Source organism: Geotrypetes seraphini, chromosome 3 (assembly GCF_902459505.1).
Source record: "Geotrypetes seraphini chromosome 3, aGeoSer1.1, whole genome shotgun sequence".
In the NCBI taxonomy this organism is placed as follows: domain Eukaryota; kingdom Metazoa; phylum Chordata; class Amphibia; order Gymnophiona; family Dermophiidae; genus Geotrypetes; species Geotrypetes seraphini.
Window position 1 is genome coordinate 282,319,005 of NC_047086.1, and position 25,356 is coordinate 282,344,360.

At 42.4% G+C, this 25,356-nt stretch overlaps 1 protein-coding gene across 2 annotated transcripts in view; it reads left to right on the forward strand.

The window, feature by feature from the left end:
* The window catches only part of GALNT2 (polypeptide N-acetylgalactosaminyltransferase 2), a 477,304-nt gene that overhangs the window by 317,135 nt on the left and 134,813 nt on the right, over positions 1-25,356 (forward strand). For both annotated transcript variants that reach the window (XM_033938413.1, XM_033938412.1), the window contains exon 9: positions 14,500-14,587. In XM_033938413.1, the coding sequence (XP_033794304.1) occupies positions 14,500-14,587 (88 nt within the window). The remainder of the gene's footprint in view (positions 1-14,499; positions 14,588-25,356) is intronic.

The following is a 25,356-nucleotide window of genomic DNA, read 5'->3' on the forward strand; positions in this document are numbered from 1 at the left end:
TTCTAAGAGACCAATCCTTCACTTTCTCATATCATGCTATGAAACACTGGGATAATATAATAACCATTCCACTTTCTGACATTGACTGGGAACTCTTTTGGTCTTCAACAAACCTCCCACTTTTATCTTCTAGAGCAGGGGTGTCAAAGTCCCTCCTCGAGGGCCGGAATCCAGTCGGGTTTTCTGGATTTCCCCAATGAATATGCATTGAAAGCAGTGCATGCAAATAGATCTCATGCAGATTCATTGGGGAAATCCTGAAAACCCGACTGGATTCTGGCCCTCGAGGACCGACTTTGACACCTGTGTTCTAGAGTTTCACAATCAATGCTCTTTGTAATGTGGAATGCAATATGGACCCCATTTCGTATGTGGAAAGCCAAATTAAAACAAGATTCTATCTGCTGGAACTGTTTGAAAGAGGAAGGAACTCTTGATCATATGTTCTTCCATTGTACTCTGGTGCGTTCTTTTTGGTCCAAAATCTGGAATACCATACAATCTATCACCAACTGCTCAGAAGAGATTTCTATGGACATTATAATCCTTCGATCTCAACACCCCTGTTTCGCGCAATCAAATTGTCCTCCTAAACTCATTGATACCATGTTTGTGACTGCTCTCATGCATATTCTGAAAAATTGGAAATCATCTTCGTTATTAGATTATACTTTTTGGTGGAACTCTCTATGTATGTACCACAGATTTGAATCATATGCATATGAAAATAAAATTTCACTCCGTAAATCCATGAATTGGAAAAACAAAAAACCACCCTGGTCATTTTTAGATTCATATGTACATTCTACTATGTAGACACTCCTGTCTTCTCCTCTCTTTAAAATTTTATTTTTTTTTTCTTTTCTTTCTCTCTTCTTTTTTCCTCTCTTTCAATTTTTACTTTGTCCTATTTCACTTTCTATTGTCATACATCACCACAAACAAATCCAATACTCTGAGCTTTTCTTAATAATATGGGCCTTTATAAATAACTGTATATTAATGCAAAATGTTATACTACTTTTATGTATTTGAATTGCTCCTTGTATTTTTTTTTTTAAATACTGAATAAAAATTTATTGAACTGTAGAAAAAAAAAATATATATATATATTTCCCCCCCCCCCCCCCCCACCCTGGACGTGCTGATCAAGGGGCAAAATCAACAACAATCACTCTTTGCAGTACTTTGTCAATGGCTCCCAAATATCCAGAAACTTCTTATAATGTCCCTGCTGTATAGCCATAATACGTTCCATTTTAAAAACATGACACAGAGACTCCCATCAAAAGAATATAGTTTAATCGATCCCAGTTTTTCCAATTCCTTAAAATAAGCTGCATGGCAACCCCTGTCATAATAAAGAGAAGTTTGTTATTATGAGATGATATTTGACTTTTAATAATAATAACAGTTTATATAACGCAGGACCATGAAGTTCTTGGTTTACAAACATTAAAAGATGGTACAAATTGAATGAACTTAACAGAGGTGAAAGATAGTGGTTAACAGTTCAAGGGAACCGTTATTGAAGAGAATAATTGTACGGGTCAGCTGTCTAGATACTTCAGGAACAGATATGTTTTTAGGCGTTTCCTAAATTCCCCATAAGTGGAAGGCGTAAGCAATTGTTCTAGATTTTTGCCACATATCATATGTTAGTGCTACTGAATTTTCTAGTACTTTGCTCACGTGATCCTTAATTGATCTCCAAAATTGAAGTATCAAGGGACAATAATCTAATAAATGATCTAACGTCCAAGGTTCAAGATGGCAGTGCCAGCATCTATTAGACTTGGAACTATCTAATTTCTGTAATCTAATCGGAATCCAAAATGCTCTATGTAACAAGAAAAACCATGTTTGTCTCATAGATGCAGACACTGTACATCTCAATTTTGAATAAGAAAGAGACACATTTAAAGTTAATACACTAGGGAAGGGGCGTATTTTGTTTGAGTAGAAGATATGGATGGATAAGGAAAGAAGCTCATAAATCGAATGCATCCTTGAATAAGAAGGTCTTCAGATTCGATTTAAATTTATCCATGGAAGTTTCTTTCTGGAGATAAGGGAGGATGCAGTTCCATACTTGTGGGGCTGTGACTGAGAATATGGAAGAGTGTGTAGTGCAGTGTATCTCAAACTGTGTGCCAAGGCAGCCTCCTGAGATTTCAGGTGTATCGCGGTACACTGTAGGGGTATTTCCGTATTTGCACCTGAAGGTTAGGCCTCTCTGACATCATCAAGCCTGAACCATTGTCTGCAAGAAATCTTTCCAGCATGAACTTTGCAAGAAGAGAGAAAGAAGAACACATCTTTGTTGTTTCTGCCTGATGCATTCTGGGTATGTACCAGAATGGTATTCTACTCAAGGACATCCATCTGTGTCTTCATAATTAGACTGTGTGATTCTTGGGGGAGTTATACTCCTATCCTGTTCTTATCTGTCTAATGGTGCCTGTGTCTACCAGCCTGTATGAGACCTTACACATAAAGGCTATTCATCTAAGTTCTGTTTATGGATTGGTCCGAGGAAGTCATCTGACATGATCCAAGTGAAAAGGTGCTAATTATAATTAGTCTGTGTTGGGATGTGAGGAAGCTCACATCTTACCACAGGTGTCCTGCACGCAACCTTTTCTTCAATAACTAAGACCTGAACAGTTACCTCGTGTGACTCTCTGCCTAAGAGAGAGTGAATCGGACTCTAAACAGCTCTGAATTTCAGCACTACAAGGAAACTTGTCTGCCAATGAATTATAGCCTTACCCGGGGCTGACGAACACGTGTGCCTGTAACAAAGGATTTCTTACATCTCCTGAAGCTAACAAGAAAGTTTTCCATTTCACCTAATTTTCGCCAGAGGCCTAATCAGAGGGTGAGAATACGGAACTTACTATCTTATCAGCTGGGGTTAGATAAGTATATCCGATTGTGGTATAGGACAAGGTTTGTGAAGCTACCTTGGTGATAACTGTAATCATTTGCTACAAATCAGGGATTATTATTATTATAAGGAATTGTTTAGTGTGTGTAACAATTAGTTTTACTTAGTTATCTAACAAGTGTATTGTGATAATTATGTACTGAGTTTCATTTATGTAATCAGATATTTTGTGAACAATATTTAGATATTGCAGCTGGCTTGTGAATTATATTTTTCTATTTTCATAATAAAAATATTTCTCATTAGCCTGGGTCTTGTGTCGTGTAAACAGGCAATAAAGCTGAACCTGGATCAGCGTTTATGGTTTTCCCTAGACAAAACTAACAGACACGTAACTTGTTTATGTAACTGATTAGTATACCATAAATCTTGCTACAACACTGGTTAGGAGGAGAGGCGCTGGCGCCAGCTGACTGCCTACAGGACGTGTCTCTCGACCCAGATGCTCAAGGCCCAGCAAAAAGGACTGCAGATCTTCGGGCACCGGCAAGTCCTGTGCGTTGGTGCCGATGCCGGGTGCCAGATGGAGGGTAAGCGAAGTGTTCGGGTGGGTGGGGAGTGCTGGATCGCGGCATGGGGGGGTGCTGGATCTCTGGGGGAGGCACTCGTACATCGAGGCAAGCTCGGTTTGCGAGGCACCAATTTTGCAAATGTTTTGCTCGTCTTGCAAAAGACTCGCAAACCGGTGCACTCGTAAACCGAGGTACCACTGTGTGTGTGTATATATATATATATATATATATATATATATATATATAATAAAACCCTAAGCCGCGCATGCGCACTCCCACTACGTGTGCCTGTTTTCCGTGAGCTGTAGGAACCCACAGGTAGGAGTGCGCATGGGCGATTAGGGTTCTGTTTTTCGTCCTGTTGTTCAGTCTGGCCTGCTCGCCTTACCCTATTGTATTTTTTAGTTGAAAGACGCGGTGGTGGCTCCTCTCACGATCCCCGCCTGCGTCGGCAAGGCGATCAGGGAGCAGGGCAGACCGAAGCTCCGAATCCGGTTTTGTGCAGGGGGCGGAAGAGCAGCAGCAGCCGCCGCCGCCATGGAGCCATTGCGTAGCGAGGAAAACGGCAGTTGGCGCATGCGCCTGTCTCCCTCCTCTCCCGGCCGCAGCATCGTGCAGTTCCTGGCCAAGCACTGCCAGCAGCTCCTGCAGCGGCAGGCCGGTTTCTTCTGCGACTGTGTCGTCCGTATCGGGGAGGCCCAGTTTCGGGCCCACCGGAACGTGCTGGCCTCCTTCAACGGCTACTTCGGGGCCCTGTGCAGAGAAAGTTCTGCTGTAGCGTCTTTCTGGATCAGGCGCAAATGGAAAAACTTTTACACTTTATTTACACGGGTCACATCAGTCTGGACATGTAAAAAGATTCGCTGCTCCGGCGAGGGCTTCTTTTAGCCGAGGCGTCTGCCGTTTTTGCCATTGGGTGAGAGCCATCACTTGCTTGGTTTAGAAAAGTATGCAAGGCTGACAAGTGTGCCCTTTTCTGCCTTAAAATATCAGTCTGAGAATGAGTGGCCACTTTATAACACTTTGGGGAGAGGCTTCTGTTTTGGGTGTGGGGGAGGGAAGTGGAAGAATGCCATACTTAAGATTTAAATTTTTGCCCCCCCCTTTTTTTTTTTTGCCTTTTAGTCAAGGGAGAAGGGCTGCTGCTGGATAAGAGGATCAGTGAAGGGGTGGTGGTGGACACGGGAGAGGTAAAAGGATGGGAGAATGGACAGGGGGAGCAGGCAAGGGATGGTGGTGGACAGCCAAGGAAAAAGAAAGACAGAAATATAGAAAGCGGCTATGGAGAGAGAGATAGAATTAGACAGACACACACACATATATTCTAGCACCCATTAATGTAATGGGCTATAAGAATATATATATATGTTTGTGTTGCATGGTCTTTGAATCCCTCTGCCACAGTCAGACACCTTTCCTCTCCTTCATCAGTTATTAACTGAGGAAGTGAAGCATCATTTTTTCTGTGCATGTGCAGAAGATTGCATATGTTACCCTGACCAGGTTCTGCTCATCTGATTGGACTTCTTGGTCAGGTCCAGCCCCACCTGGACTGGGCAGAGCAGGAGTATAACTGCACTATGGACTAAACTATTCAAAGTTGTAAAAACACATGCAGACTGTGAAAAACTGTAGGCAGACCTTAGGAAATTGGAAGATGGCACATCCAAATTGCAGATGAAATTTAATGTGGACAAATTCAAAGTGATGCACATTGGGAAGAATAATTCAAATCATGGTTACCAGATGTTAGGGTCCACTTTGAGGGTTGGTGCTCAAGAAAATGATCTGAGTGTCATTGTAGACAATACGCTGAAACTTTCCGCCTAATGTGCGATGGCCAAAAAAGCAAATAAAATGCTAGGAATTATTTGAAAAGGGATAGTAAATAAGACTAAGAATATTATAATGCCTCTGTATCACCTTGAGTATTGTGTTCAATTCTGGTCGCTGTATCTCAAAAAGATATAGCAGAATTAGAAAGGTTGAAAGAAGAGTGACCAAAATGATAAAGATGAGGAAAGATTAAAGAGGTTAGGGCTCTTCAGTTTGGAAAAGAGGCAACTGAGGGGAGATATGATTGATGTCTACAAAATCCAGAGTGGTGTAAAATAGGTACAAGTGAATCAATTTTTTTACTCCATTAAAAATTATAGAGACTAGGGGACGCTCTATGAAGTTACAGCTTAATACTTTTAAAACCAATAGGAGGAAATATTTTTTTCACTCGTAGAATAGTTAAGCTCTGTTGCCAGAGGATGTAGTAATGGCAGTTAATATAGCTGGGTTTAAAAAAGGTTTAAACAAGTTCCTGCTATTGAGACAGACATGGGGGAAGCCAGTTCTTGCCCTGGATCGGTAACATGAAATGTTTCTATTGTTTTTGTTTTAGCCAAGTACTTGTGACCTGGATTGGCCACTGTGGAAACACGATGGACCATTGGTCTGACCCAGTGTGGCTATTTTTTGGAGTGGGGTTTTTGGGGGGTTTTGGTTCTTCTCTTTTCTTTGGCTTATTCCAACTCTGTGCACTTTAGAAATATAGTTGTAGTTTTTGCACACTTGTCATCTGAAAATACAAAAGAATTCACAGGTACAATCTAGATTACCATTTTAATAGTTTCACTTTGAATCAACTCCATCCTGTTTATCTTTTTGAAGGTGTGGTCTTCAGAATTGTTCCTGGACCTCTCGGCAGCCTTCGACCTTGTCCAATGCACACAACTAAAACCAAGATGTATGGCCCTGGGCCTTAAAAGGAAATGTCATGGCTTGGATAGAATCCTTTCTTACAAAAAGACTAATGAGAGTAGAATGGCAGGGGAATACAAGAAACAGGAAAGAAACAGACATAGGGGTACCACAGGGATCAGCCATGTCACCCATGCTCTTCAACATCTTTCTCCAACCGCTCGGGAATTTCATCAGAAAACTGGAATGGGAATACTACATTTATGCAAACATCCAACTGATCATTCCGCTAATGAAGCAAAATGTGAAAACTAAACAAAAGATCAAAGCATGCCTGGGAAAAATCTTCAGGTGGCTCCAAACAAATGGACTAGTAACCAACAAGGAGAAAACGGAACTGTTACTAATTCACAAATGGAAAGGAAGTAGCCCAAGATACCAACTAACATTGAACGGCAACACCATAAAATCTTCCATGGATGGGTGAGAAACCTAGGAGTATGGTTAAACCCGAACCCAAACCTAGACATGACAACAGAACAAATGCATCGTGAAAAACACATAAGGCAATCTCTACTGGGTCAGAGGACTCAAACCCTACCTCACCCGTCAAGCAATGTCCAACATAATAATAACCCTGGTACTGTCAATCTTCGACTACTGCATCGCAATCCTGGACATTTCAAAATATATGATTAAACAGATTAAAATGGTACAAAATGCAGCAGTAAAATTTCTGCTGGGAAAATCAAGGCAGACAAGTGCCACTCTGCTACTGAAAGAACTACACTGGTTCATGATTGAAAGCAGGGCGAAATTCAAGATCCTACTGCTGATGCACAAAATCATTCATCTCTCTGAACCACAATATCTAGCGGCCAGACTACATCAGCACACAACACGCGCACTACGCTTGAGCCAAAATCACTTGCTGGAAATTCCCTCCTTCAGAGACATCAAATACAAAAGCGTTAGGAAAAGAATGTTCTTGGTGATTGCTCCAAGGTGGTGGAATGCCCTCTCGAAGGAACTAAAACTAGGAATGGGTACCAAAAAGTTCAAGAAAGGGATAAAGACCAACCTCTTCATAGACCACTTTAGCCAATAAAACAATGTAGAGGAGACAGTTGATTAGTCTCCCCTCCCCCTCCCCTCCAAATCAGGAACACGATAGGATGAACACAGTAGAATATAAATGGACAAAGCGCAGAAGCCCAGAAAATTAGACTCTGAGGAAGATAATATTTCAAAGATAAACATAAAACATGATGTAGATAGGTGTATATAGATTATATTTAGTTGAATTGGCCAACCTCCTTAGGAGGTATGTAAATATTGTGTGCTTATCTGCAATAGTAAATCTAATATTAGATGTGAATATGCGTAGGATGATTGATTTGGTATAAACATATGCATATAAGTAGGATGATCAGTGTGCCAGTAACATAAGTAGGATGATTGATTATGGCATAATTATGCTGGTATTAATAACTGTATTGTAACACCGCTACAGAAGCCCCTGTAACTCAGTATAGAGCCATGTATTGTAACACCTCGCAGAAGCTCTTTGTAACTCTGTATTATAACACTTCTACAGAAGCTCATACAAACCACTCTGAATTGACTCCCCAGTCATTAGTAGCTGTAAAGAAGCTCACAATAAACAAAGAATCGTACACAATATTCCAGATGAGGTTTCACCACAGTCTTATACAATATTCCAGATGAGGTTTCACCACAGTCTTATACAGGGGCATCAATACCTCATTTTTCTTACTGACCATTCCTTTCCTTATGTACCCAAGCATCCTTATAGCTTTCACCGTCATCTTTTCTACCTGTTTGGCCATCTTAAGATCATCACATATGATCATACCCAAGTCCTGTTCCTCTTTCATACACAAAGGTTCTTCACTCCCTAAACAGTACTGTTCCTTGGGTTTATGTAGCCCAAGTGTATGACCCTGCATTTTTAAGCATGAACCCATAGCTGCAAATTTTTGGACTATTCATCAAGCTTCACTGAGTTTATTTTCATGCTACCAACCATCAATGGTGTCTATCCTATTGCAGATATAGGGCTAGATTCACTAAGCAAACCAATCGGTTTGCGACCCCTTTGCAACCCGATTTCCCTCTGACCCGATTCACAAACCTCTGTCCCGATCATTTACAGCTCCGATCTGATCCTCCCATGCAAATTAGTAAAGCCCCATGCAAAATAGTCAAGCGATTGATTCACTAACAATTGCTTGGCTATTTTGAATTGGATTTTACTATCCTAAAATCCGACTGCTGCAGACTTGTCGGTAACTGTGTTACTGACAGGTCTGCCGGTTTTTTGACAGGCCTCCTGTCATTTTTATTCATCTAGCGTGGGAGCAGAAGGAACCGCAAAGTCCTCCTGTTCCTTCTCCTCCCCTGCCTGACGTGATTGCGGGCTTAGGCCCCGCTGCGGCACATCATCTGATGCACAGGTAGGGCCTATGGCCCTGATTGGCTCAGGTGCCTCAGGCCCCTCCCAATGCCTGAGCCAATCAGGGCCTTAGGCCTCTCCCCATGCATCAGATGATGCACCAGGCTTGGCCTAAGGCCCGCAGTGCGCTCCAGGAACCAGAGTAGGAAACACCCCTCCTGCTCCCAACGGAAAGGTAGGGGACGGGGAGGGCAGGAAGGAGTGGGCATCCCTCCTGCCGTTTGTGGTGGGGTTTTTTTTTGCTTCAGGTGCGAAGCCGGGCACGATGGCAGGAGGGAGTGGGCATCCCACGTGCCTCTTTCCAGGCAGGGGGGAGGGCGCAGCCTCCTTTTTGTTGGGGGGGGGCCGTCGGCAGCAGTGGGGTGTGTTTGTTTTTGGTTTTTTGTTTTTTTTTTTAAATGGGCAGATATTCTGTGCTATTAAAACAAATGGGGGAAAAAAAGCCTTGACAGCAGTGAAAGGAGGCTACTTCTTCTGTCACTACTGTCAGGGCTCAGCCCCGACTCAATCGCTCACTGAGCGACTGAGTCAGGGAGTTTGCATGCAAATGATTTGCACCTCCATGCAAACTTAATAGTGAATCAATCGCTGTTGGCAAATCGGCCAGAGAATTAGCCAACAGCGATTGAGTCGCTATTGTTAGTGAATCTAGGCCTTTGTTATCATCTGCAAAGAGGTAAACCTTGCCATACAGCCCTTCTGCAATATCACTTACAAAATGTTAAAAAGAACAGGTCCAAGAACTGAACCTCACACCTCTGGTAACATCCCTTTCCTTAGAATGAGCTCATTTACCATTACCTTTTGACACCTTCCACTAAACAAGTGGTCTCAAGCACGCGGCCCACAGGCCGCATGTAGCTCTCCAGGTTTTATTTGCGGCTCGCGGTCTGGACTGGATCATTCTCTTCCTTTTGGAGCAGCAGCGTGTCTGGCCGGCTCGTTCCGTTCAAAGCCGCGGGTTGGCGGCTCCTTGCGCTATCCACTCCTGCATTGGAAGCCTGTCTGACATCACAACATCAGAGAGGCTTCAGACGCAGGCGCGGATCTCGCAAGGAGCCGCCACCCGCGGCTTTGAACGGAACGAGCCGGCCAGACACGCTGCTGCTCCAGTGGCGTATCAAGGGGGGGGCGGTCTGCACAGCTGGCCACCCTCCACTGTTCTCCCTAGAGTGCGGCTCATCTAGAGCAGTGGTGCCCAACCTGCTTCCCTTCCCTTCTCACCGCTGCCATCAGGGAACAGGCCGGCACCGTGCTCTTTGATCTCCCTGCTTTTCTCACCGCCCGACGTCAATTCTGACGTCGAGAGGACATTCTGTCTAGCCAATCGCTGCCTGGCTGCCCGGAACGTCCTTTCCGACGTTAGAATTGACGTCGGGCGGTCGGCCCCGTGGAGAAGAGAAGCATGGAGATCTCGGCCTGTTCCGATGGCGGCAGCAGCAGCAGCAGCCTATTCCCCGGCGGCGGTGGCATGGGGGAGGGCAGGAAGGAAGAAAGAAAGAAGGGGGGGAAAGGGAGCCAGAAACAAAGCAAAAAATGGGACACGGAATCAGAGAAAGACAGACATAGAAAAAGAAAAAAAAAGTTGAGGAGGGAATGAGGTCTAGAGGAGAGGAAGCATACAGGAGGCTGAAAGAAGGGAAGAAATATTGGATGCACAGTCAGAAGAATAAAGTGCAGCCAGAGACTCATGAAATTACCAAACAAAGGTAGGAAAATTATTTTATTTTCAATTTAGTAATTGAAATGTGCCAGTTTTGAGAAAGAAAAGATATTAAACTTTAAATGTGAGTGCTGCAGAAAAAATAGAGTACTTGGAGGGCCGCAGAAAAAATAGTTAATATCTTATTAAAGAAATGACAATTTTGCATAAGGTAAAACTCTTTATAGTTTATATATCTTTCCTTTTAACTGTTAAAGGAAAGTTTTATAAACTATAAAGAGTTTAACCTCATGCAAAATTGTCATTTCTTTAATAAGACATTAACTATTTTTTTCTGCGGCCCTCCAAGTACCTACAAATCCAAAATGTGGCCCTGCAAAGGGTTTGAGTTTGAGACACTGCACTAAACCATTTCTAACAGTCAATCGCTTTAGGGGCCCATACTGAGGGTGCACAGTTTATTTGTCGCAAGCAACTGAAAACCTGGCTTTTCAATAAAATGTAATTCTATCCCCCCTTACTCTTCTCTTCTATATATAAGTTCATGTAAACCTTTTTTTTCCTTCTCTTCCTATATTTGTAAACCGTGCCGAGCTCCACATCCATGGAGATGATGCGGTATATAAACTTAAGGTTTAGTTTAGTTTAGTCTATTTTGAACTGTGTCAAAGGCTTTTTAAAAATCTAAAATGCACCACATTAAGCACTCTCCCTTGATACAACTTTCTGGCCACCCAGTCAAAGAAATTTAATCATATTTGTCTGGCAAGATCTGCCTGTAGTGAAACCATATTGCCTCGAGTCCTGGAATCCTGTAGATTTTTTTTTAAAAACCCCACTGTAGGAACTCAATTTTGTATCAACAACATAATTGATATAAAAAAAGGAAAAAATAGGATGAGGGGAAAGTAACTTTTTGTTTGATTTGCTAATCAAATGCAGTTTGTTTTCTGGAGATAAGTCCACTGTATGTGCATAGTAGGAGGAATTGCTTTAGTGCTGGGTCATTAAGGAAGTCCCAACGTGTTGGCTGAATGGTGTTTACAGCGTACCTCTTGAGGGAATAGCAAGCCTCTGTTGCAAACAGAACCAGAAATTTAAATGTATTGGGATTCTGAAGAATATTGAAAGGGAATCCAACAGTCTGTTTTCATTGATTTTAATTTAAAAATACCTCTCTTGGCTCCCAGTAGCTGAAGTGAATCTAATTCCATGGCATATGACACAACTATGTAGGAAGAAGTCAGAATGGAGGCGTCAGCCAGATGGTTTCCTCCATTCCCTGGTGTGATATACTCCTACTAGAACAAAAATACCCTACATAATGGAGAGGGAGGATGAGTATGGTACAAATATATTTTTTTCATTTGAAGAAAATGGAATATTTTTTCACAAAAGTGGCAATATATTTAGAAATGTACTTAGACAATTACAGCACTAATTTGTGGCTTTCACACGCTTGGAATACTTGAAATAATACTTCCATTATTTCTCCCAAGTCACCAGAACCCAAAAATATATTTATTACAAATCTCAAATTACTCACCCACTTCACCTCTCTATCAAAGTGCTTGAAACGCTCTGATATCACAATTAATATGTTGCCCATAATTTAATAGTTAGACCTTGAAGTTTAAGGTAGTATTTTATGCAAAAAAAAAGTGTCCTCCACTTATTTAAAAGGTAGGAAACTGACTAAATATATGCTGGGCTACTGGGTATTCTTCTTTTTATTTATTCTTGTTTTATATTTTATTTATATCATTCATATCCCTCTCTATCCATTGATCTAATTTGGGTTAAATTCACACACACATAAACACAGAATTAAACAGATACAACAAATTACTAACTGGTCAATATTCAGCCAGCCTTGTTCACTGTTTTTTCACAATACTGACTGCTGCAGGTTGAACTAAGCTTTCACATTCAGTGCCAGCACCTAGGCAGGTACTGGCACTGAACATCTGGACTCTGACTTGGATAGCAGACTACAGGTAGTCGTCAACTTACAACCGAAATTGGTTCCGACTGCTAGGTCGTAAGTGGATCAGGACGTAAGTCGGCCTAAGTTAAATTAAGGCAAGAATATTAGACTGGGTAATGATATTTTAATCATCTTAAAGCATCTTAAATCATCTTAAAGCAATCTGTTAATAACATTTTCTAACATTTTCTTTCTTCGGAGAGCGGAAGTCGCGTTGTAAGGTCGAACAGTCATAACTTGGATAGGTCGTAAGTTAACGACTACCTGTATATCATTTCTTGCTCTAGCAATGCTCCTCACATCATCCTCCACCCCTTTCCCATCCCCAGGAATGTGAAATATATGAAGATATATTTTTAAGTGTGTTAGAAAACAGATTTCCTTGCAGGCCAAAAATTGTCTAATAAAGGTTTCTGGGGGAGTCTTCTTCCTGGAAATACTCTATTTATTTGCCACTGGGTAATGTAGCCTGTCCCCATGCAGAGCTATCAGGAAATATTTGTGGGCAACCCTACTCTTTTTTTTTGTTGTTGTTGTTTGTTTTGTAAGGCAAATAATACCCTTCGATGCATTGATTGACCAGTGATGTAAGAATCTCATGTTTGACATGTGAATGGTCTTACAGCATTATGAAACTAGGAATTTCACTGTGGATTCAGAGAGCCAGGTGTCTGTCGTAAACCCTAATCACCTTGCTCCTGTTCTTTCACACAGGTAGAAAGATGCTAGGATTGTTTGTCTTTAAGTGGATTCCTCCTTTTGGTACCACCGTGTCTATTTTAGATCGGTCCTTATCTTTTAAGGCCCATACAGATTCTCTGGTTAAGATATGTTTTATTGTCCTCTGGAAACTGCGTACTATTAGGAAATATTTTGATTTTATATAATTTAAAATCTGGTTCAATCTTCAATTCTTTCAATATTGGATTATTTTAATGTTATTTATCTGGGATCGTGTAAAATAACTACTAGCCAACTAAAAATCATACAAAATACAGCTATTCGTTTGATTTTTAATCTGAAAAAACACGATCATATCAGTGTATATTAGCAAAAGCTTCACTGGCTACCATTTGAGGCTAGAGTGTTATTTAAATTTGGATGCATTTATGTTAAAGTTTTATTTGGCTTAGCGCCGGCTTACCAAGGGCTCCTTTTACTAAGCTGCGTTAGCGTTTTTAGCGCACGCAGCATTTTAGCGTGCGTTAAACCCACACTATGCGGCTAGAACTAACGCCAGCTTAATGCTGGCGTTAGCATCTAGTGCGCACGGCAATTTAGCACATACTATTCCGCGCATTAATGCCCTAATGCGGCTTAGTAAAAGGAGCCCCTTGTTTCTCATTTTATTTTTTTTATTTCTAAGAAAAATATTCGTACATCTGGTTGGTTTTATTTTCCTTCAGCAAATGCATGTCGTTACAAAAAATTTTTGGATAGGACCTTAGCATTCCAAGCAGGATTAATGAATTCATGTTTGAATCTTCTTGTTTCTCCATTTCTTACTTACTATCAGTTTCAAAAAGATCTTAAAACCCACTTATTTAAACAATATAATATACATTACTGATTTTCTTATTATCATGTAGTTATAATGTACTTTTAATCTTTTTATCTATACTTAATTTAGTTTGTATTGTGGGGTTTTTTTTTAATTCATTAGTTTTAATGCTTGTATTAGTTACTTAGAATTTTATTATGTATGATGTTATTATTATATTGTATGCTGAGTACCTATTGTGTAAACTGCTATCAACTGCAGGTTAGGCGGTATATAAAATTAAATTATTATTATTATTACTAGTGTTTTAGCCCGTTACATTCGTTACAGTAACGGGTGCTAGAATAGCCCCACCTATACCCTGACCCTGACTCTGACCCCACCCATGCCCCGCCTCTGTCATGCCCAGACCCTGCCTCCCACTGATCCGATTAGGCGGCTGTTGAGACTGGGTGTCCTATACAGAATCAAGCCCATTGTGTATATTCCTGTCTGTTTATAAATTTTCTTTTGCACTAGTTTAACCCCTCACCTTTGCTGGTGAGTTGTGACTTCAGCTCTTCACTTCAGATCTCTCACAGTGAAACTTTATTCCTATTTGCCTTGCTGGTGTATCACTGGGTTTATTTGATTGAAGATACGGAAGTATGTGAATATATATTTTAAAAAATTGATTAGTCTTTTGTTATTTTTTTCCTTATTTGATTTGTTGCCAATAGGTTTCGATTGGAACTTGGTATTTAAGTGGGATTATATGACACCAGAGCAAAGAAGAATGCGGCAGGGAAATCCAGTTGCACCCATTAAGTATGTTTTATGTTCTTTTTACCAAAACAAATGCTTTTCAAAGGATCCGACCTGTGTATATACATGTCAAGATACTGGATGTGAGCTTTGTAAGATTACCTAAGCAGTTAACGTGTGGTAGCCGCTATTGCGTAGATGTGACAGCATGCACTAATTCAAGTACTAACTGTATAGCTTGTTATGCAGGAGGGAATGTGTATGGACTGATAATTATTGCAGTTTGCACAATGTACCTTATCATGTGCTGTCACTGGTGCAAATAATGTGGATTTACTATCTCCTTAAAAAAAAAAAAAGATGGTAAGTACATCTGCACTACCTGTGAACCTATGAGTATATTTATTGTACTGTAAAGTATTTTTCTGTACAGTAACTATATAAGAACAGCAAATAGGCTTTGCACTTATTGCATGGTAATTAGTGAACGTAATGCATTTCTGTAAAAAGGCTCCTTAGTTTCTTTCTTGTTTAGGGCCTGATTTGTTAAGGGCCAATTTTCAAAGCAGCTCATGAGTTTTGCACCCATGCTAATTGTGCACAAAAACTTGGGCATTGCAAAAACTGTTGGCACTCTGGGTTTCATCCACATACCACTTATCTGTGCACTTGCAAGAAAGTTACACTGCATCTAAATATTGACCTTACAAAAATTATGTGTTCAGACTAGGGTCCAGCATGTGCACAGATGCAGCTCTGAGTGCTGACACTTTTTGTGCACTGAATATAGCTGCTGCTAGTTCAGAACCATTTGTTCATGCATCATGTGTGCTTTCTAGTGCTGCCCAATTCACGATTCGAATCGGTTCTTCATTTTCCTGTGGAGGAAGTCACCAGCTGCCAGAAATCAGCATCCCCAGCCACTTCCTGTATTCCAACGGTTGGTCTCAAGTTTGCAGGTTTGGATGCTTTGGGTGTCTCTAGGATAATAATAATAATAATAATAATAACTTTATTCTTGTATACCGCATTACCGTGGAAGTTCTATGCGATTAACTGAAGAAGAGACTGTACAATTACAGCGAAGATACAATTTTGTTAATGTTGTATCAGGTTCCTTGTCAGGTTCCTGTTCGGCGATCTGAGACAGCTCCTGGATGACTCCGTCGATGAAGGTCTCGTCGTCTCGGATACATCTTAAGTGCTGAACCTCCTCCTCAGCTCTAGCAAAAGGCTTTCATCTGGCTGATCCATTCCTTCCGTCTGTGTGGAGACTGTGGATATCTTTGAGGGGATGGCCTCGGTCTGTACAGAGACCTTTGCCCTCCGTCCTGGCTTCCCTTCCATCTTTACGAAGACCGTAGCCATCCCCTGGGTACTTTCGGTGACTGGACTGCCTGTCTTGATAGAAGTCTTGCTGCTTCTAGTTCTACCTGCCATTTACAAAAGTTGGGGTTTTGTTTTTTTTATATTTGTTAGGATGGGGGCTGTTAGATATTGTCAGAAAGTGTTGAGGTTGGAGGGATAGAGGTAGCTAGTTAGTTCTTGGTCTGGGAGATAGAGTAGTTAGTTATTGTCAGTTAAGGTTGCCTGCTTGTTAGTGTGCTAGTGAGGTCAGTCTGTTTAAAAGTTAGAGGATAGTGTGGTCTGCCTGTTAAAATGGTTTGGGGATAGAGTGATTGGTGTGGTCCGCCTGTTAAGTGTTAAAGATTTAGTTGCTTGTTGGTTAGGTAGAAAGTTGAAAGACTTGGAAGAAAGTTGAAGAAAGACTGAAGTCAATTGGAACACACTGTAGTTCTGGGTCTGGGGAGTCTGGGATAAGTGCACGTTGTAACTCTGGGTCTAGGGAAAGTACAAAATATGCGAAAAATGCTAAAGGTGTCCAAGTAGCTCAAGTGGGAACATCCCCACTGAGACGTAATAAACATACAACATGGAGGGCTATGTACGTAAACGCCCACAGTCTGGGAAACAAGATCCTGGAATTAAAAACAGAAATGAGGAATGCCGACCTGGAAGTGGTGGCGATATCTGAGACCTGGCTCACGGACTCCCACGGGTGGGACATGGTCATACTGGATTACAACTTGCTTCGCCGGGACAGGGAGGGCAAAATGGGAGGAGGTGTAGCATTATATACTAAATATGACATTAAGGTCACCAGAATCACAGACGTCCACTACACTGGGGAATCCCTTTGGGTAAATTTGGTCAGAGAGAAGGACAAATGCCTGTATCTTGGCGTAAAATACAGACCCCCCAAGACAATAGGATGACCTAGATATGGAATTAATCGGAGATATAGAGAATATCACCTTGCATGGGGACACAGTATTGTTAGGTGACTTCAACATGCCTGAAGTGGATTGGGACACGCTTTCCTCTGCTAACGGCAGCAGCAGGAGGCTATTAAACTCTATGAAGGGAGCAAGACTCAGGCAACTGGTGTTGGAACCAACAAGAAATCAGGCAATACTGGACCTGATACTTACCAATGGAGAAAATGTCACAGAGGTCTCGGTGGGCGACACATTGGCCTCCAGTGACCACAACATGGTATGGTTCAATCTCAAGAAAGGTTTCACTAAATCTTCCACACTGACCAAGGTCCTCAAATTCAAGGACACAAACTTCAAAGAAATGGGAGACTTCGTTCACCAGGCGCTACAAAGCCAAGCAGAAACCGATAACGTGGAAGAAATGTGGTCGACTTTGAAAGCCACCATACAAGAAGCAACAAACCGCTATGTTAAATCAGTAAGTAAACGGCGAAGGAACAATAAGCCACAGTGGTTTTCTGCGGAGATTTCGGACCTCATCAAGGAGAAGAAAAAAGCATTCATCTCTTACAAACAATCAGGGAAACAGGACTCTAGGGAAGTCTATCTGGCCAAGTCAAAAGCCGTCAAAACAGCAGTTAGGGAGGCCATATTCCGCATGGAGGAGTCTCTAGCGAAGAACATCCAGAAAGGAGATAAATCCTTCTTCAGGTATATCAGTGACAGAAATAAGAATTCAGACGGGATAGTACGTCTTAGGAAACCAGACGGAGACTATGTAGAAGCGGACTCGGAAAAAGCCCAACTGTTAAATGAGTACTTCTGCTCAGTCTTCACCCGAGAGGCGCCAGGACTCGGCCCTCAGCTACAGACAAGGGTTGACGCAGATGACCCGTTTAGTAATTTCGAGTTTACACCCAGCGGTGTCTACTGCGAGCTGTCAAAGCTTCAGGTTAACAAGGCAATGGGGCCTGACAACCTACACCCCAGGGTGCTCAGGGAGTTGTGTGATGTCTTGGCGGAACCGCTATCCGCGCTCTTCAATCTCTCCCTTAGTACGGGTAACGTCCCGTTGGACTGGAAGACGGCTAACGTCATTCCACTCCACAAGAAAGGCTCCAAGATGGAGACAGCAAACTACAGACCGGTGAGTCTCACATCAATAATGTGCAAACTAATAGAAACTAATCAAACGCCAATTGGATAAGATCCTGAACGAGGAGAATCTACGGGATCCCCATCAACATGGATTTACTAAGGGGAGATCTTGCCAATCCAACCTGATCAGCTTCTTTGACTGGGTGACGAGGAAGCTGGATGTTGGGGAGTCCCTGGACATCGTATACCTGAACTTCAGTAAAGCATTTGATAGCGTACCACACCGCAGGTTGCTGAGCAAGATGAGTTCTATAGGATTGGGCGACACATTGACGAAATGGGTTGGGAACTGGCTTGGAGGTAGGCTTCAGAGGGTAGTGGTGAACGGCACCCCCTCCAAAATGACGGAGGTAATCAGTGGAGTGCCACAGGGCTTGGTCCTGGGCCCGATCCTATTCAACATCTTTATAAGAGACTTGGCAGAAGGGCTGCGAGGTAAAATAACATTATTCGCCGATGACGCCAAACTAAGCAATGTAGTGGGCAAAAGCACAACAGACATAAATTCAATGTATGAACACATGATGCACGACCTACTCCTACTGGAGCGCTGGTCTAGGTCCTGGCAACTCAGCTTCAATGCCAAAAAATGCAAAGTCATGCACCTGGGCAGCTAAAATCCATGCAAGACTTACACCCTTAATGGCGAGATCCTAACAAGAACTGAAGCAGAACGAGACTTAGGGGTGATCGTCAGTGAGAACATGAAGACTGCCAATCAAGTGGAGCAAGCTTCATCCAAGGCAAGGCAAATCATAGGTTGCATACGCAGGAGTTTCGTCAGCCGTAAGCCTGAAGTCATTATGCCATTGTATAGATCCATGGTGAGGCCCCACCTGGAATATTGTGTGCAATTCTGGAGGCCGCATTACCGTAAGGATGTGCTGAGACTGGAGTCGGTCCAGAGAATGGCCACCCGAATGGTCTCGGGACTCAAGGATCTCCCGTACGAGGAACGGCTGGATAAGTTGCAGCTGTACTCACTCGAGGAACGCAGAGAGAGGGGTGACATGATCGAGACATTCAAGTATCTCACGGGCCACATCGAGGTGGAAGACAAGGGGGACATCCGTGGAACAAGGGGGCATCCGTTGAAAATCAGGGGTGGGAAACTGCACCGGGACACCAGGAAATTCTTTTTCACTGAAAGGGTGGTTGATCGCTGGAATAGTCTTCCACATCAGGTTATTGAGGCCAGCAGCGTGCCTGATTTTAAGGCCAAATGGGATAGACACGTGGGATCTATTCACAGAGAAAGGTAGGGGAGGGTCATTGGGGTGGGCAGACTAGATGGGCCGTGGCCCTTATCTGCCGTCTATTTCTATGTTTCTATGTTTCTAAGTACAAAATATATATTTTCTCCATGTGTTAGGAAACCCTGCAATGAGCTTTAGGTCACAGTTATAATGGGCAAAATGTTTAGTAAATTGGCCCTTAATATCGTGGATCTTGCTAAGTTGAGCTATTGCAAGGAATAAAGTGAGAAAGATGTCAATCACTCAGCAGCAGATTGTCTAAAGTATGCTTTATTGAATGGCATCACCATATGAACTTGTAAACTTGACACTGGCAGTGTGTTGGCTCATATGCCTTTGTCAAGAGTTTAGTAATGAAACTTACGATCCATTAAAAACAATAAATGTTACTGAATTTTTAGACAGTTTCCCATATCGGCACAATATTGCAAGTATGAACTGTGTCCCACCAAACTTGTGTTAAGGAGTTTACTCTGAAAACAAAGACAATAAGGAGACATGTTACAGCATATATTTACGCCTCTCTTAACTCACACAAAAGTGATGTCAGCATGTTCAGAAATGTTTGAGACATTTGCTTTTACGCTTGTACTGTACATTTGTCTCTCTTTGCAAGAACCAACAATAATCTCCCATCATACCGGGATTGAGCTTTCCCTAATATCTGCTTTCCATCACCTTGATAACTTGATGAAATCTTTTCCCATGCTCATCGCTGACATCACCAAGATTGGGTGGGAAGAAGTCGAGGTGAAAATGTAAGAGGTGCACTTTAAGTGGCATTCTGGCACCCATTAGCTGATATGCTGTCAGCATGTTCTCCACAAGCTCAGCATAATTCTCTGATCTGTGATTACCAAGAAAATTCTGAGCAACCAGCACGAATGCTTCCCATGCTGCTGATTCAGCTGGGTTCAGCTTCTGTTTGATCCCATCATCAAGGATCAGTTCATGGATTTCGGGTCCAACTAAAAACACCTTTTTTGATTTTAGCTTCACTTTTCTCGAAACCAAATGTACTTCTTAGGTGCTGAAACGCATCACCATTTCTGTCCATCGCCACTTGTTTTAATCTGGAATAGCAGACAGTGCAGCACGCATGAGGTGCCCACACTTTATCTTGGTCGCAAACTTTACTGCCAAAATAATGCTTGTATGCACTTTGAAGTTTGAGTAGATATGGAACCGAGAAAACTTGATGCTCCCAGCCTGAAAACAGGCTGAATGAACCCAAAGCCCAAAAATGAAAAACTTGTAAAAATCAGAAAAAATTTACCAAAATAAAGGAAAAAGAAAAATAAATAATGAAGAAACTAAGAGAAAAAGTAGAGTTTGATGCACTGGAAAAAAATACAGCTTCTCAGCTCCATGGAAACCTGAGAACTGATGGTGCTGCAAGCTGATGTCGGGCTGGAAGGCACCGGTGCATGCAGGGTACAGGTACTCTTAAGAATTTTTTAGTCTTTTAAAGTGACAGTACACTTTTGCACTGTTCATTCTAGGCTCCGTAGATGATGTCATGGACATGTGGGAATTTGCTGCCTGCTTGTCTATGTAATGCTAGTATTCTCTAGACTCCTATCACATGGCCTCAGGATGCCTAATTGGAGGCACCCTGTTATAAAATTGCCCCATAATGGGTAATTATATAAACAAGACATCATGGGCAGGCCCTTACAAAGGTACTGGTCTTTATAAAATACTAAAATATGTGATAGATAACACACCTTGAATGTAGATGCAATCACTTCCAGCTGCTCAAGAGCTGCTATAAATGAAGGTGCATACTTTTTGTATGTGCGCACACAGATTTAGGTATTTCACAATTTACATGTGAACATGCTTCACCTAATTTTGGCCCCAGTGCAAGCTCACCGGCGAAGTGAATGCCAGCAGGTCTTGGCTTATGTTCTCTGTAAGCTGAGCACATAAGCAATTGCTCATACATTTTAGGAGTGTTGGTCACAGATCTTATATAGTTGCTCACAAAAATACTTGCAAATCTGGAAATTGTTGGTTTTTAGAACTTGTTACTCACATGAGAAAAAATGTGTACACACCTGGCCAATCCTTAGAGAGAGTATTTGTCATGGCATGTACATTTATGCCAGTTGGTATTTGATAGGAGGTCATTTACAATGTCCACATACCTTCGGATATAATTGTATGAAATTACCTAAACCTAAACAAAACTGAAAACAGAAGCATTTCCCCAGCACATTCCTAGTCTGCTACTTCCATTTACCAACTAGTCTATGATGTTCAATAGCTCAACCTGAGGAAAAAGCCAAAGGAGGCCTCTATGACGGTCAATAATCCAAGGAATAAAGTTGTAAGAGAAAGATGTCAATCACTCAGCAACACCATACGAACTTGTAAACACGACACTGGCAGTGTTTTGGCACATATCTCTTTCTCAAGAGTCTAATAAATCATAGAAACATGAAAACATATATACAGAACATGTTTACATATTAGTGAGTAATTAAGTTAAAACAGATATATATATATATATATCTATATATATAAATCACAGAATTGCACTTGTGATGCATTGAAAATCATATGTATATTAAGAATAATAATGTACCGTATTTTTCGCTCCATAAGACGCACTTTTTCCACCCCCAAAAAGGGGGTGGAAATAAAGGTGCGCCTTATGGAGCGAATACTCCCCTGTACCTCCGTACCTTTTTTAAAAATCCGGCTGTCCAGCACTGTATGGCAGGAGCTTTCAGCGCTCCTGCCCTTCCCTCCGCTGACTCCCGAACTCTTGCAGCAGCGTCAGAGGGGAGCACTTTTAAAAATCCTGCCGTCCAGTGCAGTTCGGCAGGAGCTTTCAGCGCTCCTGCCCTTCCCTCAGCTGACTCCAAAACTCTTACAGCAGCGTCAGAGCGGAGCACAAGGCAGGCGCGAGCTTTTCGCATTCCTGCCTGGTCCTGCTCCGCTCCATGAATGGCTACCGCCCGTTCTCACAGGACTGATGGCACTATTCACGGAGCGGGACCAGGCAGGAACGTGAAAAGCTTGTGCCTGTCTCGTGCTCCGCTCTGACGCTGCTGCAAGAGTTTTGGAGTCAGCTGAGGGAAGGGCAGGAGCGCTGAAAGCTCCTGCCATACAGCGCTGGACAGCAGAATTTTTTAAAAGGTACTGGGCCCTGCCTGCCTGCCTCGGGGTGGGGGGCCCTATCTGCCAGCCACTAGCCCTGCCTGCCCTGTCTGTCTGCGAGCTACTAGCCTTGCCTGCCCTGTGCCCTGCTTGCCAGCTACTAGCCCTGCCTGTCCTGTCCCTGCCTGCCAGCTACTAGCCGTGCCTGCCTGCCAGCCACTAGGCCTGCCTGCTCTGTCCCTACCTGCCTGCCAGCCACTAGACCTGCCTTCCCTTTGCCCTGTCCTGGCCTACCACTAGACCACCAGAGGGGGGACAGGGTACAGAGCCTGGCAGGGAGACGGGACAGGGTTCAGAGCTTGGCAAGGAGTGTGAGGTTGTGTACAGAGCTAGCAGGGAGAATTTGGTTTAGAATGGTTTTTTTTCTTGTTTTCCTCCTCTAAATTTAGGGTGCGCCTTATGGTCAGGTACATCTTATGGAGCGAAAAATATGGTATGTTCAAAATCAAGGAGAACATCATTAAAAGTTTACATTTGTTAGAGACACACATATTGGACAAAGTTTAAGAGGTAGGCCTGTATTAATATATTCCTGATACATGAATGGAACTGTGATTCAATACCCCCCTTCTTCAGATGGTCGTTTTCACTCAATTATTACTACTTTTATTTTCATTCATGTTTACTCAATGGTTTTTTTAGTTCATATTTGCTTTTAATGTTATGTTTTTAATCGATTACACCAGTCGACAAGCATTTTACTACTGGAGTTCTGTCACCTGTACTTTAACAAGGTCCACATGCTGACTCTAAATCTGAAAATAGTTTTCGTCTATCCTGTTTTTAAGTTATGCGTCAGTTTGTGTTGATATCATTTTTGTCTATAACGCTAACTTGAAGCAATGGTATTTTACTGTTTCTGTAACACAATATTGCATTTTAGGACAGCTCATCAATCACATATACCAGTAAATTGAAAGTTTATACTAAAAAGTGATTGTGTTGCTTTTTCTACCTGTGAATTTTTATATTTGGGGGGGGGGGGTTCCATGAAATTTTATTGGTTTTTCAAGAATATACAAACCATAACCATAACAATAACATAGAAAATTCAGTATACACCAAATATACACGTTATCAAAATGTATGCTAAATGTCACAGTATATATGAAATAAGATAAAATTTTTATGCACTAACAGTAGTATCATATTACATGACAGGGAAGCGATTGCAAATATATTATAAATGGTTTCACCCTGTTTTGTCAAGGCTTAATCCCTAATTACTTTTCACCAACTCTTTAGACCACATCGTCAAACAGAGACCATAAAAGCTAAGAGATCTGTTTGATGATGTGGTCTAAAGAGTTGGTGAGAAGTTATTAGGGATTAAGGGCTAGATTCACTAACCTTATTTTCTGTGTCTGATCGCTGGAGAGCGATCCTTGAGCATGCACAGACCATCTTCCTTGACTGTAGATGGTCTGCACATGCGCTGGCCCTCCATGCTCGGTAGAGCAGAAAACTTTTTTTTTTTGCTATTTTTTTTCTTTGCAAGCCCGTGGTTTTAACCCGCTTTAAGACCGTGGGTTAAAACCACGGGCTTGCACTTCGGGGAAGGGCAGGAGAGTCGGGGCGGCAGGAGAGATTCGGGGCAAGAGCAGGAGATGGGGCAGAGAGCAGATTGTGGGAGGCAGGAGATCGGGACTGAGAGCAGGAGAATCGTGGCAGGAAGGAGATCGGGACTGAGAGCAGAGAAGCAGGGCAGAGAGCAGGGCGGCAGAAGGCAAGGCAGTTGGAAAAGACCTGAGCGACTGGTCCTCAGCAGTTGCTTATTTTTGGATTGGTCAGCCCAGTCGGTGTCCCTCTTTTTTTTTATTAATAGTGAATTGCATTCCTGCCTACTTTGCATGCTGTTTCCCCTCATTTGCATGCACAGATCGGAATTGGATTAGAGGAGAGGTTAGTGAATTCTGTCGGAGGGAAATTGGGTCGCAAAGGGGTCGCAAACTGATCAGTACACGATCGGTTTGCTTAGAGAATCTAGCCCTAAGCCTTAACAAAACACAGGGTGAAACATGTTGGCGAACATATCCCTATTCAGAGACCACAAAAGCTAAGTACTCTTTAAAAGTATACAAGTACACCATTTATAAAACTATTGACTAAAGAAGCTTATGCCTAATAAATAGAAGATCCAGTGATGATATGACATGCAAATCTTTAGGCAATGAGAATTTTTGAACCTAAAGTGGTGCCGCAGAGGATCATGGTTATATTATTAATCTGTGATGGGGTATGCATGTGTTGTACAATAGTTAGTGCATTCACATATACTATACTTTAGATTTTTGCCTCATTTAAATAAGAATGGTGCTGTTACTGAATTTGATAAGATAAATGCATAAGCACTGATTTTTGCATACATTGCCTTAGGTCAGGGGTAGACAATTCCGGTCCTCGAGAACCGGAGCCAGGTCAGGTTTTCAGGATATCCACAATGAATATGTAAGAGATGGATTTGCATGCACTGCCTCCTTGAGATGCAAATCTATCTCATGCATATTTATTGTGGATATCTTGAAAACCTGATCTGACTCTAGCTCTCAAGGACCGGAATTGCCTACCCCTACCCTAGGTGCCACAATTAGATTGTGAGACAGATTTTGGAAATACCATATTTTCACGCATATAACGCGCACGTTATACACGATTTTACAAACCGTGCATAACCATGCGCGTTATACGCGTGAGCGTGTTTTACAACTTTTTTTTTACATAGTCCCCCCCCCCCCCCGACGTCCGATTCACCCCGCAGGACTGCTCGCACCCCCACCCTGAAGGACCGCTCGCACCCCACAGCCTCCCGACCCCCCCCCCATCATGGAGAAGCTCCTACCGTTGTCCTGCTGCTTCCTCTGCCGGCGGTCCCGGCCTTCTGTGAGCCCTGCGTCTGCGCTGCTTCCTCTTCCGGCGGTCCCGCCCTTTCTCTGACGCAGTTTCCCGCGCGCTATATCCGTGTGCGCGTTTT